The following is a 21,153-nucleotide window of genomic DNA, read 5'->3' on the forward strand; positions in this document are numbered from 1 at the left end:
TTCGTGGGCACTTACTTTACTCACAGTATATGAATAATGTGTTACTAATACTGGACATTCATTGCAATATAATTATTTCCTCCAAATTTATTTTTACAAAATAAAATGAAATTAACACAAAAATTGAAAAGCAATTCATTACATGTATACATATGATTATACTGAGATTTCATAGAATACCTATTATTACATAACTGTGCATATTCCCTTAATATAAAGCTGTACAATATATACATTATTTTGATTATGTTTTTAATAAAAAACTGTAAAAAACAACAAAAATTTTCAAAAAAACTACATTATGCAATAAAATTAAATATCGTAAAATTCAATATAATAAAACCTCATCATACAAATTCATTCGAATTTGTTCCAAGTAACATTTAACCTAAGAAAAATGCTATATATTACTTCGTATAAATTATATGAACTTATGATATTATGTAAAAAATATATGTATCATCGGACTTGTAAAAAGCGACCTTTACACCTGATTCTAATTGATAAAAAAAACCTGTATAAAATTATAAATTAAATTTAAATAAAAATGATAATTTAAATTTATGTAAATTATATAAATTTAAAACACTTCTGTTTATCGTGAGGTATTCTCGTTTTGAATAGCACGGAATCAGCGCGATACTGCGTCGATAGAAGAGGTGTGTAGCCCATCACCTAAAACAAATAACAATTGTATAAAAAAAATAAACTAACCAATATAGTATTAGGTTGGGGAAAAAGTCTTTTCGCATATAGTATGTATGAACTTGTAATAAAATATCATTGGCTATACCATTTGTATCTGGCTGGTTTTGGTATCATTAAAAAGTTTTAATTTTAAAGAAGGCACTTCCAAATTCAAATTAGGAATTTGTGTGTTTTTCAATTGTTTTTGTTGTTGTTAAAATGAGTGAATCTAAAGAAGAAATTCGATACATTTTAAAATTTTACTATAAAAAAGGTAAAAATGCAACTCAAGCCGCGAAAAAAATTTGTGATGTTTATGGACCTAATGCAGTATCTGTGAGAGTAGCGCAAGTTTGGTTTAAGCGTTTTCAAGCCGGAAATTTTGATATCAAAGATGCATCTCGCTCTGGTCGCCCTGTTACGGACAAAATTGGTGCCATTTTTGAAAAAGTGGAGCAAGATCGGCATATTAGTAGTTACGATGTAGCTGAAGAACTGGCAATTGACCACGAAACGGTTTTGACTCATTTGAATAAAGCTGGGTACACAAAAAAGCTCGATATATGGGTACCTCATGAACGCACTGAAAGAAACCTAATGAACCGTGTACTCATTTGTGATTCTTTATTACGACGTAATGAAACCGAACCATTTTTGAAGAAGCTGATAACTGGTGATGAAAAGTGGATCACATACGATAAGAACGTGCGAAAAAGATCGTGGTCAAAGGCCGGTCAAGCTTCACAGACTGTGGCAAAACCCGGATTAACTCGCAACAAGGTAATGCTGTGTGTATGGTGGGATTAGAAGGGCATCATTCATTATGAGCTGTTACCGCCCGGCAGGACCATCGATTCAGAACTGTATTGCGAACAATTGATGAGATTGAAGCAAGAAATTGAGAGAAAGCGGCCAGAATTGATCAACAGAAGGGGTGTGGTTTTTCACCATGACAACGCTAGACCTCACACATCTTTAGCCACTCAACAAAAATTACGAGAGTTTGGCTGGGAGGTATTAATGCATCCGCCGTATAGTCCTGACCTTGCACCTACAGATTTTTATTTGTTTCGGTCTCTGCAGAATTCCTTAGGCAGTGTCAGGTTAACATCACGAGAGGACTGCCAAAACCACTTGTCGCAGTTTTTCGATCAGAAGCCCCAAAATTTTTACAGCAATGGGATCATGTCACTACCAACAAGATGGCAAAAAGTTATGGAACAAAATGGCACCTACATACTTTAGTCAAATGTAAATAAACTATAAAAAAAACTTTTTGAATTTTCATATAAAATACGAAGAAACTTTTTCCCCAACCTATTATAAGAATCGAAAAAGTATATAATCAAAAAAAAACAAAATAATATATGATTAAAAAGGTTGCATCATGTGTAATTATTTACATGTATCCTCCTCCCATCATGTACTATCCTCCATGGTCGAGTGGTGTGTACACCGGTTCTCATGGGTATACCACTCCGAGGTCCCGGGTTCGATTCCCGGCCGAGTCGATATAGATTATCATTAGTTCTCTATATTGTCTTGGGTCTGGGTGTTTGTGGTACCGTCGTTACTTCTGATTTCCATAACACAAGTGCTTTAGCTACTTACATTGGGATCAGAGTAATGTATGTGATGTTATCTCATATCTGTATATTAACAAAAGCGTATAAGAGTAACAAATCAATAGGCATAACAAAGGTACCTCTTTGGTCAAATTAGTACCCAGCTTATAGGAGATCCCGATGTCCATGAGTCGGACCAATAAAATCTATTGGGTTTGTCTTTTAACAACTTCTCACTACATTTCACTCTCATTAAAAATAAGTAGTTCGAATAAGGTGTTACAATACATGCCTCGGAAAGCACGTCAAAGAACATCGCAGTTTTTTTGGTGGTAAGACTTTGTATAAACCCGTCTGGTTAGGTACCACCCCATCAGACATTCTACCGTCAAACAACAGTACTCAGTACTGTTGCGTTTCAGTCTGAAAGTTGAGTGAGCCAGTGTAACTACAGGCACAAGGAACATAACATCTTAGTTCCCAAGGTTGGTGGCGCATTTGCGATGTAAAGAATGGTTAATATTTCTTACAGCGCCATTGTCTATCTATGGGCGGTGGTGACCACTTACCATCAGGTGGCCCATATGCTCGTTCGCCAACCTATAGCGTAAATAAATAATAAAAAAGAAAACTCAGATCAAATACGACTGAAGACCTATTCTATAACTCCTACGCGACTAATCTTCTATAAGAATATACATGTTGATGAATATAATGAGATCTCTTGTGATACAAAAAAATAGTTTTAACATATTGTTAAATGGTATTGTTTAAAGATACAATTATTTTGCAGACTTGAAAGGGATAAACTTACCTGTGAGAAAAACTGTATACATTTATGCCTTTCATGGAAATGCGTTTCGTCAGCGGACAGCGTGACGGGGCAGCCCGGGCAGCGGAAAGTCCAGCGTGACGTCACCTGCGTCACGTGAAACCACATCGATAACTTACTATGCATAGAATATCTCCAAATAATCGTATGAGCATACGCAATTCCACTCGGAAAAGGAAAAATAAACAAGCCTTAGAATTACATAGTAAAGTAAAAAGTAAAGTAACAGCCTGTAAATTTCCCACTGCTGAGATAAGGCCTCCTCTTCCATTAAGAAGAGGGTTTGAAACATATTCCACCACGCTGTTCCAATGCGGGTTGGTGGAATGCACATGTGGCAGAATTTCGATGAAATTAGACACATGCAGGTTTATTAACGATGTTTTCCTTCACCGTCTAGCATGAGATGAATTATATACACAAATTAAGCACATATATATAGTGGTGCTTGCCTGGGTTTGAACCCGCAATCATCGGTTAAGATGCACGCGTTCTAACCACTGGGACATCTCCGCTCTTCGATAACTTACTATGCATAGAATATCTCCAAATAATCGTATAAGCATACGCAATTCCACTAGAAAAAGGAAAAATAAACAAGCCTTAGAATTTAATACTCCATGCGATTTGCTAACTCTCCTTCATTATACACTACTGACAGATTGTACAAAGACATATATATTGATTAAAAGTATACAAAATAAAAATCTATTTACTTCACTACAATTGCTTTGCACTGCATTTGCGACCAATTCATACTTCCTGAGATTAGACCCTAGAGCAGTGATTCCCAAAGTGGTATTTTACCTATCGAAATATAGTGATAGAACTCAGAAATGACACAATTTTTATTTTTTCGCAACTTTAAGAATATGGTAGAAATGTAGCAGCAGGGTGTCACCGAAAAAAATAAAATTTTGAAAGTGGTCCACAAGACAACTTGGTGGTAGGGCTTTGTGCAAACCCGTCTGGGCAGGTACCACCCACTCATCAGTTATTCTACCGCCAAATAACAGTACTCAGTATTGTTGTGTTCCGCTTTGAATGGTCAGTGAGCCAGTGTAACTACAGGCACAAGGGACATGACATCTTAGTTCCCAAGGTTGGTGGCACATTGACGATGTAAGGAATAGTTAATATTTCTTACAGCGTCATTGTCTATGGGTGATGGTGACCACTTACCATCAGGTGGGCCATATGCTCGCCCGCCAACCTATACCATAAAATAAAAAATAAATAAATAGAATATTTAAGAATATTTACGTCGCCATCAAATGAAAATAACATTGATTGAGTTCGTTATAATTGTCATACAAAATAAAACACGATATCAAAAATGATTTTTTCGTCGCATTAAGATAATGTTAACAGCGTCGAACGCTTCTCGGAACCAGCTCGCGTTTTTGTCACTTTTTTATAACTGTCATTTAAAGAGATCGGGTTTTGTAGACGCTTGTAATGCTGGACGAAAAAAAAAAGAAAAATAAGTTTGGGAACTACTGGTCTAGGCTTGATATTCGTCGTTACCTTGACGGGCGGCTTGCGGGTGAGGTGCGCGACGAGGAAGTTTGGGAATTACAGGTCTGGAGGCGTACCTTGACGGGCGGCTTGCGGGTGAGGTGCGCGACGAGGAAGTTTGGGAATTACAGGTCTAGAGGCGTACCTTGACGGGCGGCTTGCGGGTGAGGTGCGCGACGAGGAAGTTTGGGAATTACAGGTCTAGAGGCGTACCTTGACGGGCGGCTTGCGGGTGAGGTGCGCGACGAGGAAGTTTGGGAATTACAGGTCTGGAGGCGTACCTTGACGGGCGGCTTGCGGGTGAGGTGCGCGAAAAGGAAGTTTGGGAGCTACTGGTCTGGAAGCGTACCTTGACGGGCGGCTTGCGGATGAGGTGCGCGACGAGGAAGTTTGGGAATTACAGGTCTGGAGGCGTACCTTGACGGGCGGCTTGCGGGTGAGGTGCGCGAAAAGGAAGTTTGGGAGCTACTGGTCTGGAAGCGTACCTTGACGGGCGGCTTGCGGGTGAGGTGCGCGACGAGGAAGTTTGGGAGCTACTGGTCTGGAGGCGTACCTTGACGGGCGGCTTGCGGGTGAGGTGCGCGACGAGGAAGTTTGGGAACTACTGGTCTAGAGGCGTACCTTGACGGGCGGCTTGCGGGTGAGGTGCGCGACGAGGAAGTTTGGGAACTACTGGTCTGGAGGCGTACCTTGACGGGCGGCTTGCGGGTGAGGTGCGCGACGAGGAAGTTTGGGAACTACTGGTCTGGAGGCGTACCTTGACGGGCGGCTTGCGGGTGAGGTGCGCGACGAGGAAGTTTGGGAACTACTGGTCTGGAGGCGTACCTTGACGGGCGGCTTGCGGGTGAGGTGCGCGACGAGGAAGTTCATGGCGATGTCCTCGCAGTTCATGTACTCGTCGACGTAGTCGCGCACGGCGTGCGGCAGCGCGCGCCAGTACGCCCACAGGTAGTAGCGGTGCACGAACGCCGCGCCCGTCAGCACCATGCTTAGCTCGCAGCTGCAAGCGACACAACCGATGACTGTGGGTTCGAACCCAGCACTAAGCACCACTGAATGTTCAGGACTTCAGGTGCTCAGCAGTGAAAGAAAACATCGTGAGGAAACCGTCATGTGTCTGACAAAATGGTGCCACATGTAAATCTAGCAACTCGAATTGGAGCAGCGTGGTGGAATATGCTCCTAACCTTATCCTCAAAGGGAGAGGAGGTCTTTATTCTGCAGTGGGACATTTACAGGCTGAACATGTCGTTGTTGCATGAGACGTTCAGTACTCAGGGATGAGGAGTCTGCTGCGCATTATATTTGTGCTTTAAGAGGCATGGAAATTCAAACAAAAAAATATTTTTGAACTTTTTTTTTTGATCCCAATGTAAGTAGCTAAAGCACTTGTGCTATGGAAAATCAGAAGTAACGAAGGTATCACAAGACCCAAGACAACATAGAAAACTTATGGTACTCTACATCGACTCGACCGGGAATCGAACCCGGGACCTCGGAGTGGCGTACCCATGAAAACCGGTGTACACACCACTCGACCAGGGAGGTCGTCAAAAGGTCGTTTACACCACGTGTATATTTTGCCTGCCACATTCTCCATTAAAAACAATGCGAACCTATGACTAAGGAAAGAAGAGCAATACTATGATTTTTGGGTCAAGCAGCCAGCTGTACAGAAGAAATTACGCGGCATTGCAAATGCCACGAATTCAGCTGAGGACCAATAGATCGACGCAATTAAGACTAATCAACCTTTTTTAATTGTAGATACACGTAATATATTTTACCTGTAGTTTGAATTGTAAAGGAAGCCATTATTGAAATTAAGATCCCAGGCGTGATATCTCCCAGGAAAGCCGACGATGCGATCTCGATGTTCCCGCCATACTCTGGAAATTAAATATTTTAATGAATAAAGGGGGGAAAAGGTTCAAACTCCCTCGAATCGCTACTAGTCGCCTGAACGATTGCATCAAAGAGTCTAATACAAACGCATGCCAATTTAGTTTCACTGTTACGGTTCTTTTACGCTATTTGACAAGATTTCCAAAAATATGTGAAAAAACATTAAAAGCTAAGAAATCAATATAAAAAATTTACTCTTAATTGTTCAGCAACATAAACTCCGAAATCATAATGCTAGTCCTATATTACTATTAATTTAGAAATACAATTACAAAATACGTCTGTGTTGTAAATGGTTCAATATAACATAGTTCAAACCTTACCACGCGCAATAGACTCGTCAGATAATCGACCACTAAGCAACTAATTTGTATTTTTTTATTTCCGTGTTGGGCGAGTGGGCCGGTGTAATTTTCACAAGACACATTACTACTCATTTCTAGGTTCAGGGTTATGACCAATCATCATCATTGCATAGTATAAAACAATATCGCTTACCACTATCTGTCTATGTATGCTTAGGTCTTTAATATTACGAACGCTGCAAAGTGCTCGAAACGTCGGGATTACAAAAACAATTAATATACGCGATTCAAATCCGTTATAACTAGTTTTATTTAAATACATAGACAATATAGTAAAATATACTGATAATTTTAGAAGATGTGATGCGGTACACAGATCAATTCTGTAGTATTTTAGTATCATTATTGCACAAGTGCAAAGCCATGGTGGGTCGCTATTAATTTTCTTTATTTATCAACAAGTGGCTGATAAACAAGGAATATTTAACACCTTACCGTGCCTCACTCTATGGGCGACGATGTACAGAGATGCTCCTTTAGCCAGCTCGGATTCCAGTCCCAGGTTCTTACCTGAGCGCCTTACTCTATGAGCGACGGTGTACTAAGGTGGCCCATTAGCCAGCTCGGATTCCAGTCCCAGGTTCTTACCTGAGCGCCTTACTCTATGAGCGACGGTGTACTAAGGTGGCCCATTAGCCAGCTCGGATTCCAGTCCCAGGTTCTTACCTGAGCGCCTTACTCTATGAGCGACGGTGTACTAAGGTGGCCCATTAGCCAGCTCGGATTCCAGTCCCAGGTTCTTACCTGAGCGCCTTACTCTATGAGCGACGGTGTACTAAGGTGGCCCATTAGCCAGCTCGGATTCCAGTCCCAGGTTCTTACCTGAGCGCCTTACTCTATGAGCGACGGTGTACTAAGGTGGCCCATTAGCCAGCTCGGATTCCAGTCCCAGGTTCTTACCTGAGCGCCTTACTCTATGAGCGACGGTGTACTAAGGTGGCCCATTAGCCAGCCCGGCTGCCAGTTCCAGGTACCTGAATGCGAAGACGATTTCGTCGTGTCGCAGATGCGCGTCGTCGTCGACGCAGAGCACGGCCTCGGTGTCGATGACGTGGTAGGGCAGGAAGCGGTTGTTGAGCGAGTTGCGCGGCGCGCGCACCACGGCCACGGGCGCGCCCGCCTCCGGCCACGCCTGCGACGCCGCCGGAGCGTGCGCGCCGTTCCACACAACCACAACCTACGCCCGACCACACCTCGCTTTCATTTTGAATTTCGAATCGTATCACCCATATGGGAGAGAAACTTAGTCTAAATAAATAAATTAGTGGAATACGTTTCCGTTTATGAACAATTTTACGGCACAAACCTATATGATTCTTATATTTCTTGTGATCAAATTCGGGTAAAAAGTTAAGAACAAAAGGCTCCTTTGCCCAGTATTAAAATAAATTATTTCAAACTCAAACTCAAATAACTTTATTCAATATAGAAGCATTACACTTTCTTATTGATGGTCAATTGAAACACTACCACCGGTTCGGAAAAGAAAATACCCTGACCTGAGAAGAACCGGCGAAAGAAACTCAGCGGGTTTTCTTTTTTTTATTTGTCTCATATATTATTTAAACAATTTAATATGAGATGAAATAGCCAGGAGGCGATCGTTTCATTCCCAAGGTGTGCTATCGATCATAAACTCATTAATTTTATAGTACCTTTTGCACACAAGCGTTCCTTAATAATTTTCTTAAATTTTTGGACTATATGCATTTGTCATATCGATTATTTAGAGTTCGTAAATTATTTTGTAACAGTTTTAAATCTGATGATAAATAATTAATAAAATTACCTTATTCAAATACGGTAAGCCCCGTAATCTCGCTAAAGCCGCAGCTAGAACTGCTTCCCGTTCATAAGTCAAAATGACTATTGTAAACTGTTCTCGTGCCCGATCGCCGCCCAGAGCCTCGCTGAACTCCTTGCCGGAACCACCTGCGCCGGCGCCGATGGGTCTGAACCCGGCCGCTGAACCCATGAACCTAGCTTCGGACGTCACTGGGGGGTCCCATGGCAGCTGTGGGTACAGAGCAAACGGTTCGCCCCATTCGTTCCACAACTCATATCCATGTAGCAGAGACAGCGAATAGTTCCGCCGATATGCTGGACTGGGGTAAGGCGCTTCTAGCGGTCCGAGAGTTTCTTCCGGCTCAGTGTCCACGGCGGGCGGCTCCAGTTTCGGCGGATAGTACGAGTCGTTGAACGCAGGTGAACCCGTAATTGCTGTCGCCGGGCGGGCCGGTATGTTCAAGCGCATCCTTATCGTCGCAAGTAACGAATCCATACTCGATTGCACCGAACTCAAATACCGCTCCCACAATACGCGGCCCTGTCTCCGAAACGCCAACAAATCTGCATCAGACAGCGCTCGGAGGAGGAAATGCAACTCGGTTACACGAGCCTTCGGCAATAAAATAGTCGCTCTTCTCCAATCTAGTACCTCGTCGTACGGAAGACGAATCCGGTCCCCACCGAGGACAACCGGAATAGCACCCGATCGTAGCGCCTCATATAATCTCGCTTGCAAAAGCGCTGTGCTAGCGTAATTACTATCAGCTGGAGCAAGTATCAAACCAAATGTGGAATCGCGTAAAATGGCTCGTCGCGAGCGATCAGTACCGCAGAGCGCCCAGTCCCCTATCGGTATAACCGCTCGCCTCTCTATGGGCGGATCGCACTCAAACTGTAAGAAAAATACATCCGAAGATGGCGCTGATTTCGCTGCCTTTTGGAGAGATTCGATTAGATTTCTATCATCGTCTTTATCCATTCCCGACGGTGCTGGCGTCTGTGAGCCCTGAAAACTGAACGATGCTTATGAATACATACTAAACCATACTCTTCGAATTCGATACTTCATAAAGATATTATTACCTCAGTATGTATTTACGTCTCGCTGGCGCTAGAGGAGCGCAGTCCGCCCAGACGTCTCCTCCGGGGGGCCCGAGAGCCGGCGGCATTACGATATCGAAGCCCGGTCGAAACTGTTGTAAGGTAAACGTGGATTGAGCGATCATCGCTCTCCCCGTCGACGCGGTGTGGAATGCATCTCCGGACCCAACGGACAACTCACGACGCGCCAAGTTTAGCAAAACATGGTTACGACCATCTCCTCCCCAGTATGGTAAGCTTTTAATAGCCGTCTCATTCAACAGCAGCTTAAATGTGTCTGCCGTAGAACTAAAACATAACATTTTAACATTTATAACATCAAATACATTTACAATTGAAGTAGGTAATGTAAAAAAAAAACTCACGAGGGACTTTTGTCGAGAGGAAAACCTTCTCCCACAAGAACGAGATAAACACACGCCTCGTTTGGGTTTTGCGTTAGATGTGAATTGTAGGTAAGTGTTTGACGTAAAGTTGTTTTCAGAAATCCATCAACCTCAGCGCCAGCGAGCGGGTTATGGATATCAGGATCATAGAAATATATTGGAAAACCGGACGTTAAGGAACAACGTGAATGATCAAAGCAGGAATGCATACGACAATGCCCTTCGGAACTTAAGCTGATAGGCGGCAGAATCGGCGGAGGCTTCGCGGGAAGAATTTGTGTAGGAGGGGCAAGTTCAGGGGAATCCCGTCGTATTGCTTCCAACTGCGCGAGGCGCGCCTGGTCAGCTGAGACGCGCAGTCTTTGCAGTTCGGCCGTTGCCCGCGCGTACTCAGCCTTGACGCTGTCCGCTTTAGCGCTCGCTGCTGCGGCTTCTTTTTGTAATTTTCCTCGTCGTTCTTCCAATTCTCTCAACTCAGTTGATACCGAAGCCTGAAAAGTTCCATATTTTTACTAGATTTTAGATTTATACCCAAAAGTCTCCAAATATAACAGAAAACTGTAATACCTTTATTCTCAACATTTCTTCAATTCTTATCTTAAGATCAACTACATTCATCGTAGACAAATCGCCGAGGGCTTCCAAAGTGTGTCGCATGCTATTCGAACCCAATGACATGGATGTTGATTCATACTACAAGAAAATATTACAGTTAAAAATATTTATTTTCATTAAAAAACTGCTTATTACCTTATAGAACTACTATTACATTTTACAACCAATACCTACTAATGCCTACCATGCATAGAAATTTAAATATAAATTTATTTTATACAAAACTGCATGTATATTATTACAGGACCTGCTTGTCACAATTAAATATTACAGCATATTTTAAAAATAATATTTAAAATAAATCTCTATGTTATGCAGGATATATTCCAAAATAAACATAAATCATTTATTTGGTGGTAGGACTTCGTTCAGCCTTGTCTGGGTAGGTACACACTCATCAGATATTAATACTCAGAATTTTAGTATTGTAAATGGTGAGTGGGCTAACTCACTAGTGTTACTGCAGGCACAAGGGGAATGACATCTTATTTCTCAAAATTGGTAGGGTATTGGAGGGTATGGTTAACATTTCTTACAGCATCATATATGACCAGTGGATATCACTTACTATCGCCCATTTGCCCTATGCCAAACTATATCATATAAATAAAAAACACCACTCCCACTAATAATAATCCTTCTAATATTTTTGAATAAGGTAATCGATCAATTTTACCAATTAGGTAATTGACACAAGTAAAATATATTTAAGAAATTGGAAGTGGTTTATTCTATTGAAGCTAACAATACTGTAACTGTATCTAAGTTATTTAACATCTTTAACAATTTTATAATTAAAGGTTATAGATTGCATAAGATTATATTTTTACATTTTAATTAAAATAAGTTTCCAAAGAGAGTTTCATAGACCAGAAAAATAAAAGGATGATTAATGAAAGAAAGATCTTTATATAACAAATTAAAGTGGTCATAATTACTATAGTAAATAAGTTATTAGGTATTATAAAGAAATATGGATAAACAGTTTTTTTTTATATTACTCAACATAGCAGAGCTACTTGCGTACACCTTAGAATATGTAGTATAACTTTATCCCTACTCTACTAGGATTATATTATAAAATAAGAAATAATTTTAAGTTAGAAATAGTTTTAAACAAACAGAGAGTGTTTTAAGTGAAATTCTATGATCAAAGATATCTAAATACCTGAATGTGATTAGACATGCAATGGATTTCTCTTCTTGTATCCATGAATAAAATGTAAATGATAATTATATACATGCATAAAGTTTAAAAGAAACAAATTCAATAATATTAAAACAAACTTTAAATTTTTGATTACAGAAAAAATACATGTAAAATAACAGATTCCTAAAAAATAACATTTACTGTTAATTTAATTTTTTAGAGATATAAATAATTACCAAGCATATCTTTTATTTAGAGCAGTAGATGTTAGTAAAAACTAGAATATATCAATGAGTTAACTTACCTTAGACAAATAGTAGTGTGTTACTAAAGGCACGACGAATAATATCACTGATACCATAAAAATTACCCTAGATAGTTTTAACTGACCTAGCCATAGGCAAATTCTTTCGTGAAGAAACATATTTATTTCTATTAGAATAACTTCACTTTATTATTAATAAACCTTCATCCTTTTAATGATTGAAAACATTACTTGCTATTGTATATTATTGGGTAATAAGACTGTGATTTAAGGTTTTCTTTGAGAATTATTTTAAAATCTCTTTGACTCAGCCATGGTTTATAATTGACTGTCAATGTCAATCAAAATTCAAACACGACTTTTTATTTGTCTGATTTTTTCCTCTTCGAAAGGGCAAAGGTATTTCAACATACAATTTTGTATTATATTAGATCCCTTTCATGTCAACTCAATTTGTTTTTTTTTAACAAAGATTTTTTCAATTCCAATCGACTGGCAGACTTGTAGCACTCACTAAGTTACTAAGTGGTGTACCGTGTAAGGCTCTGTTACTTCACTGTCACTGATCATGCAAGCTAGGTTTGGGCTTGGTGATACTATCACCAAAAGGTACACTATTTTGAATACTCAAAGTAACTCTAAGTTTGAATACTCGTAACTTATATATTAACATTTTTTAAAAATAAACGATATGTAAAAAAAAGTGAATAGGTAAATGAGTAGGTGAAAAAGCAAGGTGCCGCTAACATTAATCTAAATATTCAGCTTCTTGATAACTTACGCAAGGATGAATACTGAATGTCTTTTGCGAGCGAAATTCTTGTTAATTAACATTCCAGAGCGCGTAGTTCATATTACCATTAATTTATTACAACAACAACAGCCTGTAAACTTTCCACTGCTGGGCTAAAGCCTCCTCTACTTTTAAGGAGAAGATTTGGAACACATCCCACTACGCTGTGCCAATGCGGGTGGATGAAAAATTATTATTTTTAAATAAAAAGTGGACATACAATATTTATTTGAAACACACACTTACATAATAATTAAATGTTTTATTCAATAGATAATAAACTTTTAGTTTTTCAGTGACATTTAAAGGAATTAGTTTAAGAGCTTTATTAAAAATGCCGTAATTATTAAGTCAGTTTAAAATCGTTTCATATACGACACAATTTACTGCTTTAGACAAATTTTAAAATTCTAAAATATAGATAACAAACATCATATTAGTCTTTACAGTACAAAATTTCTGTAGACATAAATAAATAACTAAAATGAATTAGATAGTATATTCATTAATATTTAAATATTTATAAAGAGCAAATGATAATAATTAGTATCAACCGATTAATTACACATTTAGAGTTAATTGTTCTTAAGACAGATGTTCGCATTAAAAAAATTATCTATAGAATAAATATTTGTAGTTAAACCAAATAAAAACAGACTCTACACTTCACTTCCTTTGCCAGTAAGCTAAATAAAACTAAATATATAATTTTTAAATTATTTATTTTTCTATAGTTACGATAAGAACGTTTTATTTATAAAGTATTTTCTATACGAAACAAAAAACATACTACAGTATAAATTTCTATATAATAATTTTTTTATTATTCTATTGTAGTATTTCATGGACACTGGTAGTTCAATTAACTGCACATAACACAACAGTTATTTCAGACCACCACACATTTAGAGAAATATATTTCGTTTTTGTAAACACACCAATAGTTTCGCAAAGATAAAGTTGTAAGTTCACTATCGTGAAGAGTAATAGTTATTATTTAATTATTTACACACATGTTTACATGAAAAAGTTTGCAGTATGCCAGTACAATCTTAAAATAAGTGAAAAAAAAGTCTTGAGAGTTCATCATTTTTATAAAATACTCTATAAAAGAATAGCTAGAATACAGGTACAAAATTATTGGAACATTCAATAATTTCATATTTAAATGTCTTTTTACCCCCATGATGTTCCAATAAATGTTTAAATAAAACACTCTGAGTAAACGTAAGTCCACACTTGAAACAATCTTGTCGACTCTGTTTAGTCTTAATAAAACCGGAACACTTCTTAATATGCTCGCTTATTTCTAGTTCGTTCAAAAAGTGTAGACCGCAAAAACATTTATAAATTTTAAATACTAAATCTGATGATGGAATGAAGTCATTTATTTCATTAGTTCGTTCAACAACGGCATTCGGGGAGACTATTTCATTCGCAAAATCGTTTGGTTCTGTTTTAATGTTCGCAGATACACAAAGTTCTTCGATTATTGGTTTATTGCATCCAAATTCTTTAACCAGTATTGTATCTTTTGTAAAGTCCGGATCAGTATCGTGCAATTTCAGATGACCTTTGAACTTTCCTTCATCGAAACTCAAGCCACAACGAGGACACTTGGACTTAGCAGCGTCTATTAAACAGTAGTGTCGAAGTGTACTACGTTGATCTCTAATGCAAACGTCACAGTTAACACACTTGTAAAATGTATAATCGCATACCATCCCGGTAAATTTGGACATGAGGCTATTTGCTCTCGTCTCATCCTTATTTAAAAATTTATTACCAATCAAAACGACTTTCATAACCTTTCTATTGAAACTATTCAATACTTTATGTTTATATAAATGTCTAACGTAATCTTTTTCACTGATAAGTAATCCGCATATATTACAGTTTTTACATTTGTGGGAGTAACACTTGTGGCTAATGAAATTTGGTTTCCCTTCAAGAGCCTCATGGCAATATCTACATTGGTATAAAACATAATATTTTATCCTTGATATATTTTTATTATAAACTTTATCTTCTTTTCGATTGAAAGTAACAATTGTAGTCGATGACAAATCAAATCTAAAATCGGCATGATCTTTTTCATGTTCAATTTTAGAATTTACATTTGCAAATGGTATATTACATGTTTTACAATAAAATTTATCAGAGCCTATACTGCAGCTTTCTACGTGTTTGTAAATAGAACTACTATTTACATAGCACTTACATTTGTTGCATTTGAAAAATGTGAATGCGTTTGTACCAAGTTGTATAATCTCCATTCTTACTCGATTCTCATATTTGTATATAGAATTTTCTATAATTTTATTTATTGTATTTTTATCGAACGAACCAAATAAGTGTGCCAGCCACTCATCATTATTTGAATTGAAATGTAATACATCAAATGACAAATACTTAAGTTGATGCTTTGTATGAATTAAATGTAAACTTTGGTGTTGTTTAAAGCTCGACCTAAAGAAAGTGACATTACATATTTTACATTTAACCTCATCTACTTTAAAATCTATTTTATTAAGATTAGCATGAGAATGACAATGTTCTACAACTTCATCATAGACATTCATAGATACGTCACAATTTTTACAAGTGAAAAGGTATTGAATTTTATCGCCACAATTATGTTTTGGACCATCTTCCATTACCTCGGGTAACTTAAAGACTAGATTAACATCAGTTTCTTTTAATTCGTAACGATGAAACTGTTCATGTAACGTGTAAGCTGAATCCGAGAATTTCATTTTACAATCAGGGCATGTAGAATGAATACTTTTTTCGCATACATGACTGTCAACTTCATGTTTATAGATGAAATGGATTTCGCAGGATATGCATTTTGGAAAACTAGGTTTTATAGGTAATATTTGTTTGGAACTTAAATTGTAAAATGTAAAATCTTGCAATTTCGAATTATATTTCAGGTGTAACTTTCTATGTACCGTTAAAAGTCTTCCACTAAACATGAGACCACAGAACTCGCAAAAGTACTTTTTAATATTAACACAATTCAATTTACGATGAATTTCGACGTTACCGTGTATTGGTAGGTAAGATTTACAAGCAGAGCAAAAGTAATAATGCGTAGTATATTTCCTTATTGGAATTGAGGTTTGAGATTCGCTACTAGGCAGGTGATTTGTACAGTTATCTTTCTTAATATCCTCATCACTTTTATGACATGGATACATTTCATCTTGACCGTCACCATTTACTTCTACCACACTAAAGTAATTAGAATAACTGTGTTGTTTCATATGGAGATTTTTTTCGTTTCGTTTAAAACTATTTTGACATTTTAAGCATTTCCAGTTGTTAGATACTACGCACTCAGAATGGTTTTTAGCAGAATCAGGCGTTAAAAAATGTATCTCACAATTAACGCATTTAAAAAGAAATACTTTTGAAGCCAATATACAAACTTCATTGACTCCATTCATAAGTAATTTATCATTCATATTTTGTGAACTTTTATTAATACTCTTTGGTTTTCTACTGTTTGTTGATTTCTGAAAATCTTTATTTTTAATCAAAAACAATTCATTGTTATATTTTTTTATCATTTCATTTCTATGACTTTTACGTAAATGCGTGTTATATGATAGAACATCGTTATAATTTAAGTCACAAAATTTACATTTCGAACTGAAATCCACGGATTTTATTGGAACTTTTTTACTCAATTTATGTTTAATCAATAAATGTCCCACGTAGAACTTTTTCACATTGAAATAGTATGAGCAGATTGGGCAACAGTATAAATTACTCGTTTGTAAATCGCCTTCTTTATTTACTTTCTGATGATCTTTTGCACTTTGTAAAATTTCATAATTTTTCCGAATGATATCTCTTTCACTTGTGTGTTGTGTGATTTGTGATTTACTGTTCTTATTATTTAGTATTTCATACAAGTGATCTATTAAGGATTGTCGAGATGGAAATACGACACTACAATGAAAGCATGCTTTAGCAAAATTGCTATCATTACTTTTATCTTTAGGGTCATTCAGTTCAACCATTACATCAACTTCATTAATCCTATTTGGTTTTTCAAGCTTCTTTTCATTCATATTTCTTACAAGATCTGTATTGCTTTGATGTTTTCCTACATTATCTGTGTTCATATATACTTGACATTCTTTTCGTTTTCCAATGCTACTTTGTGAATTGTATTGTTTATGAGACGTGTCTTTTCCATCGTCTATATCATAATGATACGACAATTGATGATCACTAAAGCTTTCTGTTTTAGAAAAAAGTATTAGGCATATTTTGCAGAATTTTTTGCTTCTTAATAGTTCAGGCCTAATATTTTTCAAATGAATTCGAACTTCTGATATTAATTGCATTTTAATTTTTTTAGGTGATATATTATTTTTTGGTTTAGTTCTTCTTGTTTTCGAAAATTTTCCTGTGAGTTTATTCTTATTTATATTTCTGTACAATTTATTTTCTGATGTGTAAAAAGACTTCAATTCATGTTGAATATCTGTAAAAACAATTTTCAAGTAAAATAATAAAATGTAAACTTACTTGTATAACCTTTTTAGTGTTAATAAATTTCAATTTATATTTATACATTATATATATTTTATTACTTGACATATATTTTGTATAATGCAATCCAAAATAATATGAGAATTGCAAAGAATACAATCACCTCATCCTGTTGATGGTACTAGAAAAATATGGTTAGCAAAAAAATATTTTCGTAACATATTTTTTTCTTAATTGTTTTAATTACTTACGACACATCCTATTTTGAAGTTTAGTAAAATGCTCTCATTTATAAGGTCAAATCTATTAACATTATTTAGATGTTCTGTTGACTATTGTAATAAATACTTGGAACTTGGAAGATTTTTTTTTCCTATTAAAGTTTCAGAACGAGAAAAGATTCACATATTTTGTTCATTTTAATATTAGTGTAGACCATATGCGGTAATGCTCATATAATGCGATAGGTCATAGATCTGAATTGGTCAAACTTGATTCCTTTTTGTGTTCTTCCCACACATTTATTGTAAATCAAAACGCACGATGGAGAGCCCAACAGCTGGAACGAAGTATAGGCACCAGAGCAAACAAGCAAGATGCAGCTGCAGAAGTCCCGTGTAGTAACCCTCCCCAACTCGACCAATTGAATGTCAACGGATTTAGATTTTTATAAGGATTTTTCGATTTACACATTTTGGAAAATAAGTTACAATAACTCATTATTCGACCTTGAAAACAAAATTTGCAGGTATTTTTAATTCCAAATCAGAGCGACGAAATTCATATTGAAACTAAAATTTGGATTAATCGAAAGTATGAGCTACACCAACATTTAAACATGACATTGCATGCGTAAAATTACTTAAAGCAGCAGTAATGATAATGATAACTGTTTCGAAAACGATGCAGAAATTAGCAGAATAGCTAGAAGCCTAAAAAATCTTTATTGATGTTTTGTAAATAAATATTTATACAAAAATATTTGTTTTGCTCACCATACCTATAGCAACAAGTCTTCTATCTTTTTCTTTTTGTTTTCCGAGATATATATTATTTTTAAAATCACTCTATTCTTATTTGAATCACATAGTATGTTTTACATAAACAACACATGATTTTTGTAAACTATTTTTTCTCCTGTTTGATATCTGTGATATAATTATTTCCATTAAGTCTTTCTTCCATGAAAAAACTATAATTTATTTATTTTTACAAAATAAATCAATTAAATCCTTTAGCATTTATTATTAAATTAATAATTAAATACATACCATCATCATAATCTAATATTTCTTTTTTAAGTATGGATAAATCTGGAAAAATCTGTTTTATCATTGGATTTTCCATAACATCATGCTCCTCTATATCAATATCATCTGCCATCTTGTACCTGAATAAAAACAATATAGATTTTTAAATATCTGTTATTTGAATATTTTACACACAAAATTCATAGTATCTGACTAAGTCTCCATCTTCGGCTTTAGCCAACATCTGCTAAAAATCACCACCCTTGGCCATACCAGGCAGCAAGGTATTTTGAAATGGACTTAACCATTACTATTGTGTGAGAACACAATAGTACAAAGGCACTGAACATAGAGGGGCTCACAATAAGCTGTGCTGAGCGGACATCAATGCCAAAAAAGGTTAATATGTACATTTAATTCTCTAATCAATAACTAATTAAGAAGTTCTTGAGCAGGCTAAGAACAAAAATAATTTGTAGGCAAATTTACTTGATATGATTTAAGGATAAGTAAAATTAATGTTGTTGATAAAACACCAATATTTTGATAACAATATTTATTTTTATTTTAAAAAATGTTCTTAATATTTAAGACACTATTGATAAGTCTCAGGGTGATTTAAATTGTATTATAAATTGTTTACATAATTGTCAAAATTCATATTTTATTTTAGCCACTCTCTTAATGAAATTCTGAAGGTGACTTCAGCTTTAGACGAAGAAAATATCTAAATTAAAGTGAATTTGATTAGATCTTATCATAATGCTTAATTAATAATAATTAAAAACAGAATTTAATTATGTTTATTTTATTCTTAATAAGAATTACCTAATTAAAAGTAATTTCATGAAATTTATTTTTCTATTTAATTAGTCCATTACAAAGATAATTAGAAAATTGATAATTAGAATAAACTCAAAATAATAAGTCAATTTAAGTTGTGAAAACACTACTACTATGTTTAAAATATAAAATCAAATATTTATACTTTAAATGTAGCAAACAAAAATATAAATTATATAATGCCCAATGTTATTATTATATTTGTCCTGTATTGTTTAATCTATATGTACTTTTAAATTAATATTTCAAACTATTAAGCTGAATGCTAAATAATCAATATATATTCTGACTTTTTTTAATACATAACCGATGAGTAATTCTGAATTTACCCACACAGATATTCTACCATCAAAATACAAAATTCAGTATAGTAGTGTTCCCATTTAAGAGGTGAGTGAACCAAAGGGATATAATATCTTAGTTCTCAAGGAATGGGCAATATCTTTTACAGCGCCGATATCTATCGACACCGGTAACCATTGGCTAGGTGGCCCATTAGCCGTCCGCAAATTTTATTTCAATAAAAATGTGTAAATAATGATTGTTTATAGTCAAAATTTAGGATCATAATAACATTTAAAACATTATTTCTAAAAATTAGGTACACAATTGTGTCCCAAAAAATAAATACACATTAAACTTTTGCGATTTTTATTTGTACCTTAGATTTTTCTTTCCACTCTCCAGAAAAATCAACTTTAGAGATGAATTTTCCTAAAAAACTAACTTATTTTGGAAATACAAATATGTAAATAAAAGTCATTTTCTAAGGTAGGTAATAGCAGCCTTAGCAGGAAATAACAGATATTAGATTATAGATAAAAAATAAAAACAAAGCACCAATAATATTCTGTTGACCGTGACCAATTCATACAATTATCAAATAAAATGTTAATCGGAAAGTAAAAATATTAAATAAACGTAAAAGTTAACCATGTTATTGAAATTATAATTTTTAAAATTAAATAATAATAAAATAAAATTTCGACAAAAAACACAAACTAATAATGATACTGTAATAAAACTACTTACGTAACATTTAATTATTTCAGTATATTAATTTATCACTTGATACAATATTAAGTATCCGCTTATTATATTAAAATTAACTAGTCTTCACCACTATTCTCACCAGAATGTCCTTTTTTTCTTTTTCGTTCCCAATCAATCCTCTTGTGTTCTTTTTCTCGTGCCAGGCGGTACCAGTCGCCACACCACGCCACGCCACCCGAGGAAGGCACGGGCTTGCACCAATATGTTGTCGATAACCGAATCAATAATAATACTTAAAAATGTTATTTAATTTATAAACAATGTATTTAAAAATTAAAGCAGTACTAAATAATATAACTTCAATTAAAATTATTTAAAAATCATGACATTCGGCCATCCGACATCGTGCCGACTCCCGGCGCACGACATGCTTATCATTATAGTTTATATATAAATACACCCTTTGCTAATATATGACAATAATTGGTTGTTATATAATATAACCACATAACACTTAGCTCAATTCTTAACACAAACTTAACTCTAAACAATATAATAATGATACATAAATTTAAGAGTACAACTCAA

General features: G+C 35.5%; 2 protein-coding genes across 2 annotated transcripts; both read right to left on the reverse strand.

Annotated features, from left to right (window-relative positions):
- Window positions 1–119: 119 nt before the first annotated feature.
- On the reverse strand, window positions 120–12,570 carry LOC124539066 (exostosin-3). The gene is made up of 10 exons (XM_047116391.1): window positions 12,217–12,570; window positions 10,715–10,840; window positions 10,127–10,638; window positions 9,744–10,049; window positions 8,662–9,673; window positions 7,847–8,049; window positions 6,390–6,491; window positions 5,428–5,602; window positions 3,067–3,171; window positions 120–675 (listed from the first exon to the last, which is right to left on the reverse strand). Exons 1-10 carry the CDS (start codon window positions 12,334–12,336, stop codon window positions 571–573), a joined length of 2,766 nt encoding a protein of 921 aa, XP_046972347.1. The 5' UTR covers window positions 12,337–12,570; the 3' UTR covers window positions 120–570.
- A 1,122-nt stretch (window positions 12,571–13,692) lies between these two features.
- Window positions 13,693–20,385, reverse strand: LOC124539250 (zinc finger protein 845-like). The gene is made up of 3 exons (XM_047116565.1): window positions 20,234–20,385; window positions 18,751–18,869; window positions 13,693–17,471 (listed from the first exon to the last, which is right to left on the reverse strand). The coding sequence occupies exons 2-3, from the start codon at window positions 18,860–18,862 to the stop codon at window positions 14,089–14,091; spliced, it is 3,495 nt and encodes a 1,164-aa protein (XP_046972521.1). The 5' UTR covers window positions 18,863–18,869; window positions 20,234–20,385; the 3' UTR covers window positions 13,693–14,088.
- Window positions 20,386–21,153: the final 768 nt, after the last annotated feature.

The sequence above is a fragment of the Vanessa cardui genome, chromosome 2, assembly GCF_905220365.1.
Source record: "Vanessa cardui chromosome 2, ilVanCard2.1, whole genome shotgun sequence".
In the NCBI taxonomy this organism is placed as follows: Eukaryota; Metazoa; Arthropoda; class Insecta; order Lepidoptera; family Nymphalidae; genus Vanessa; species Vanessa cardui.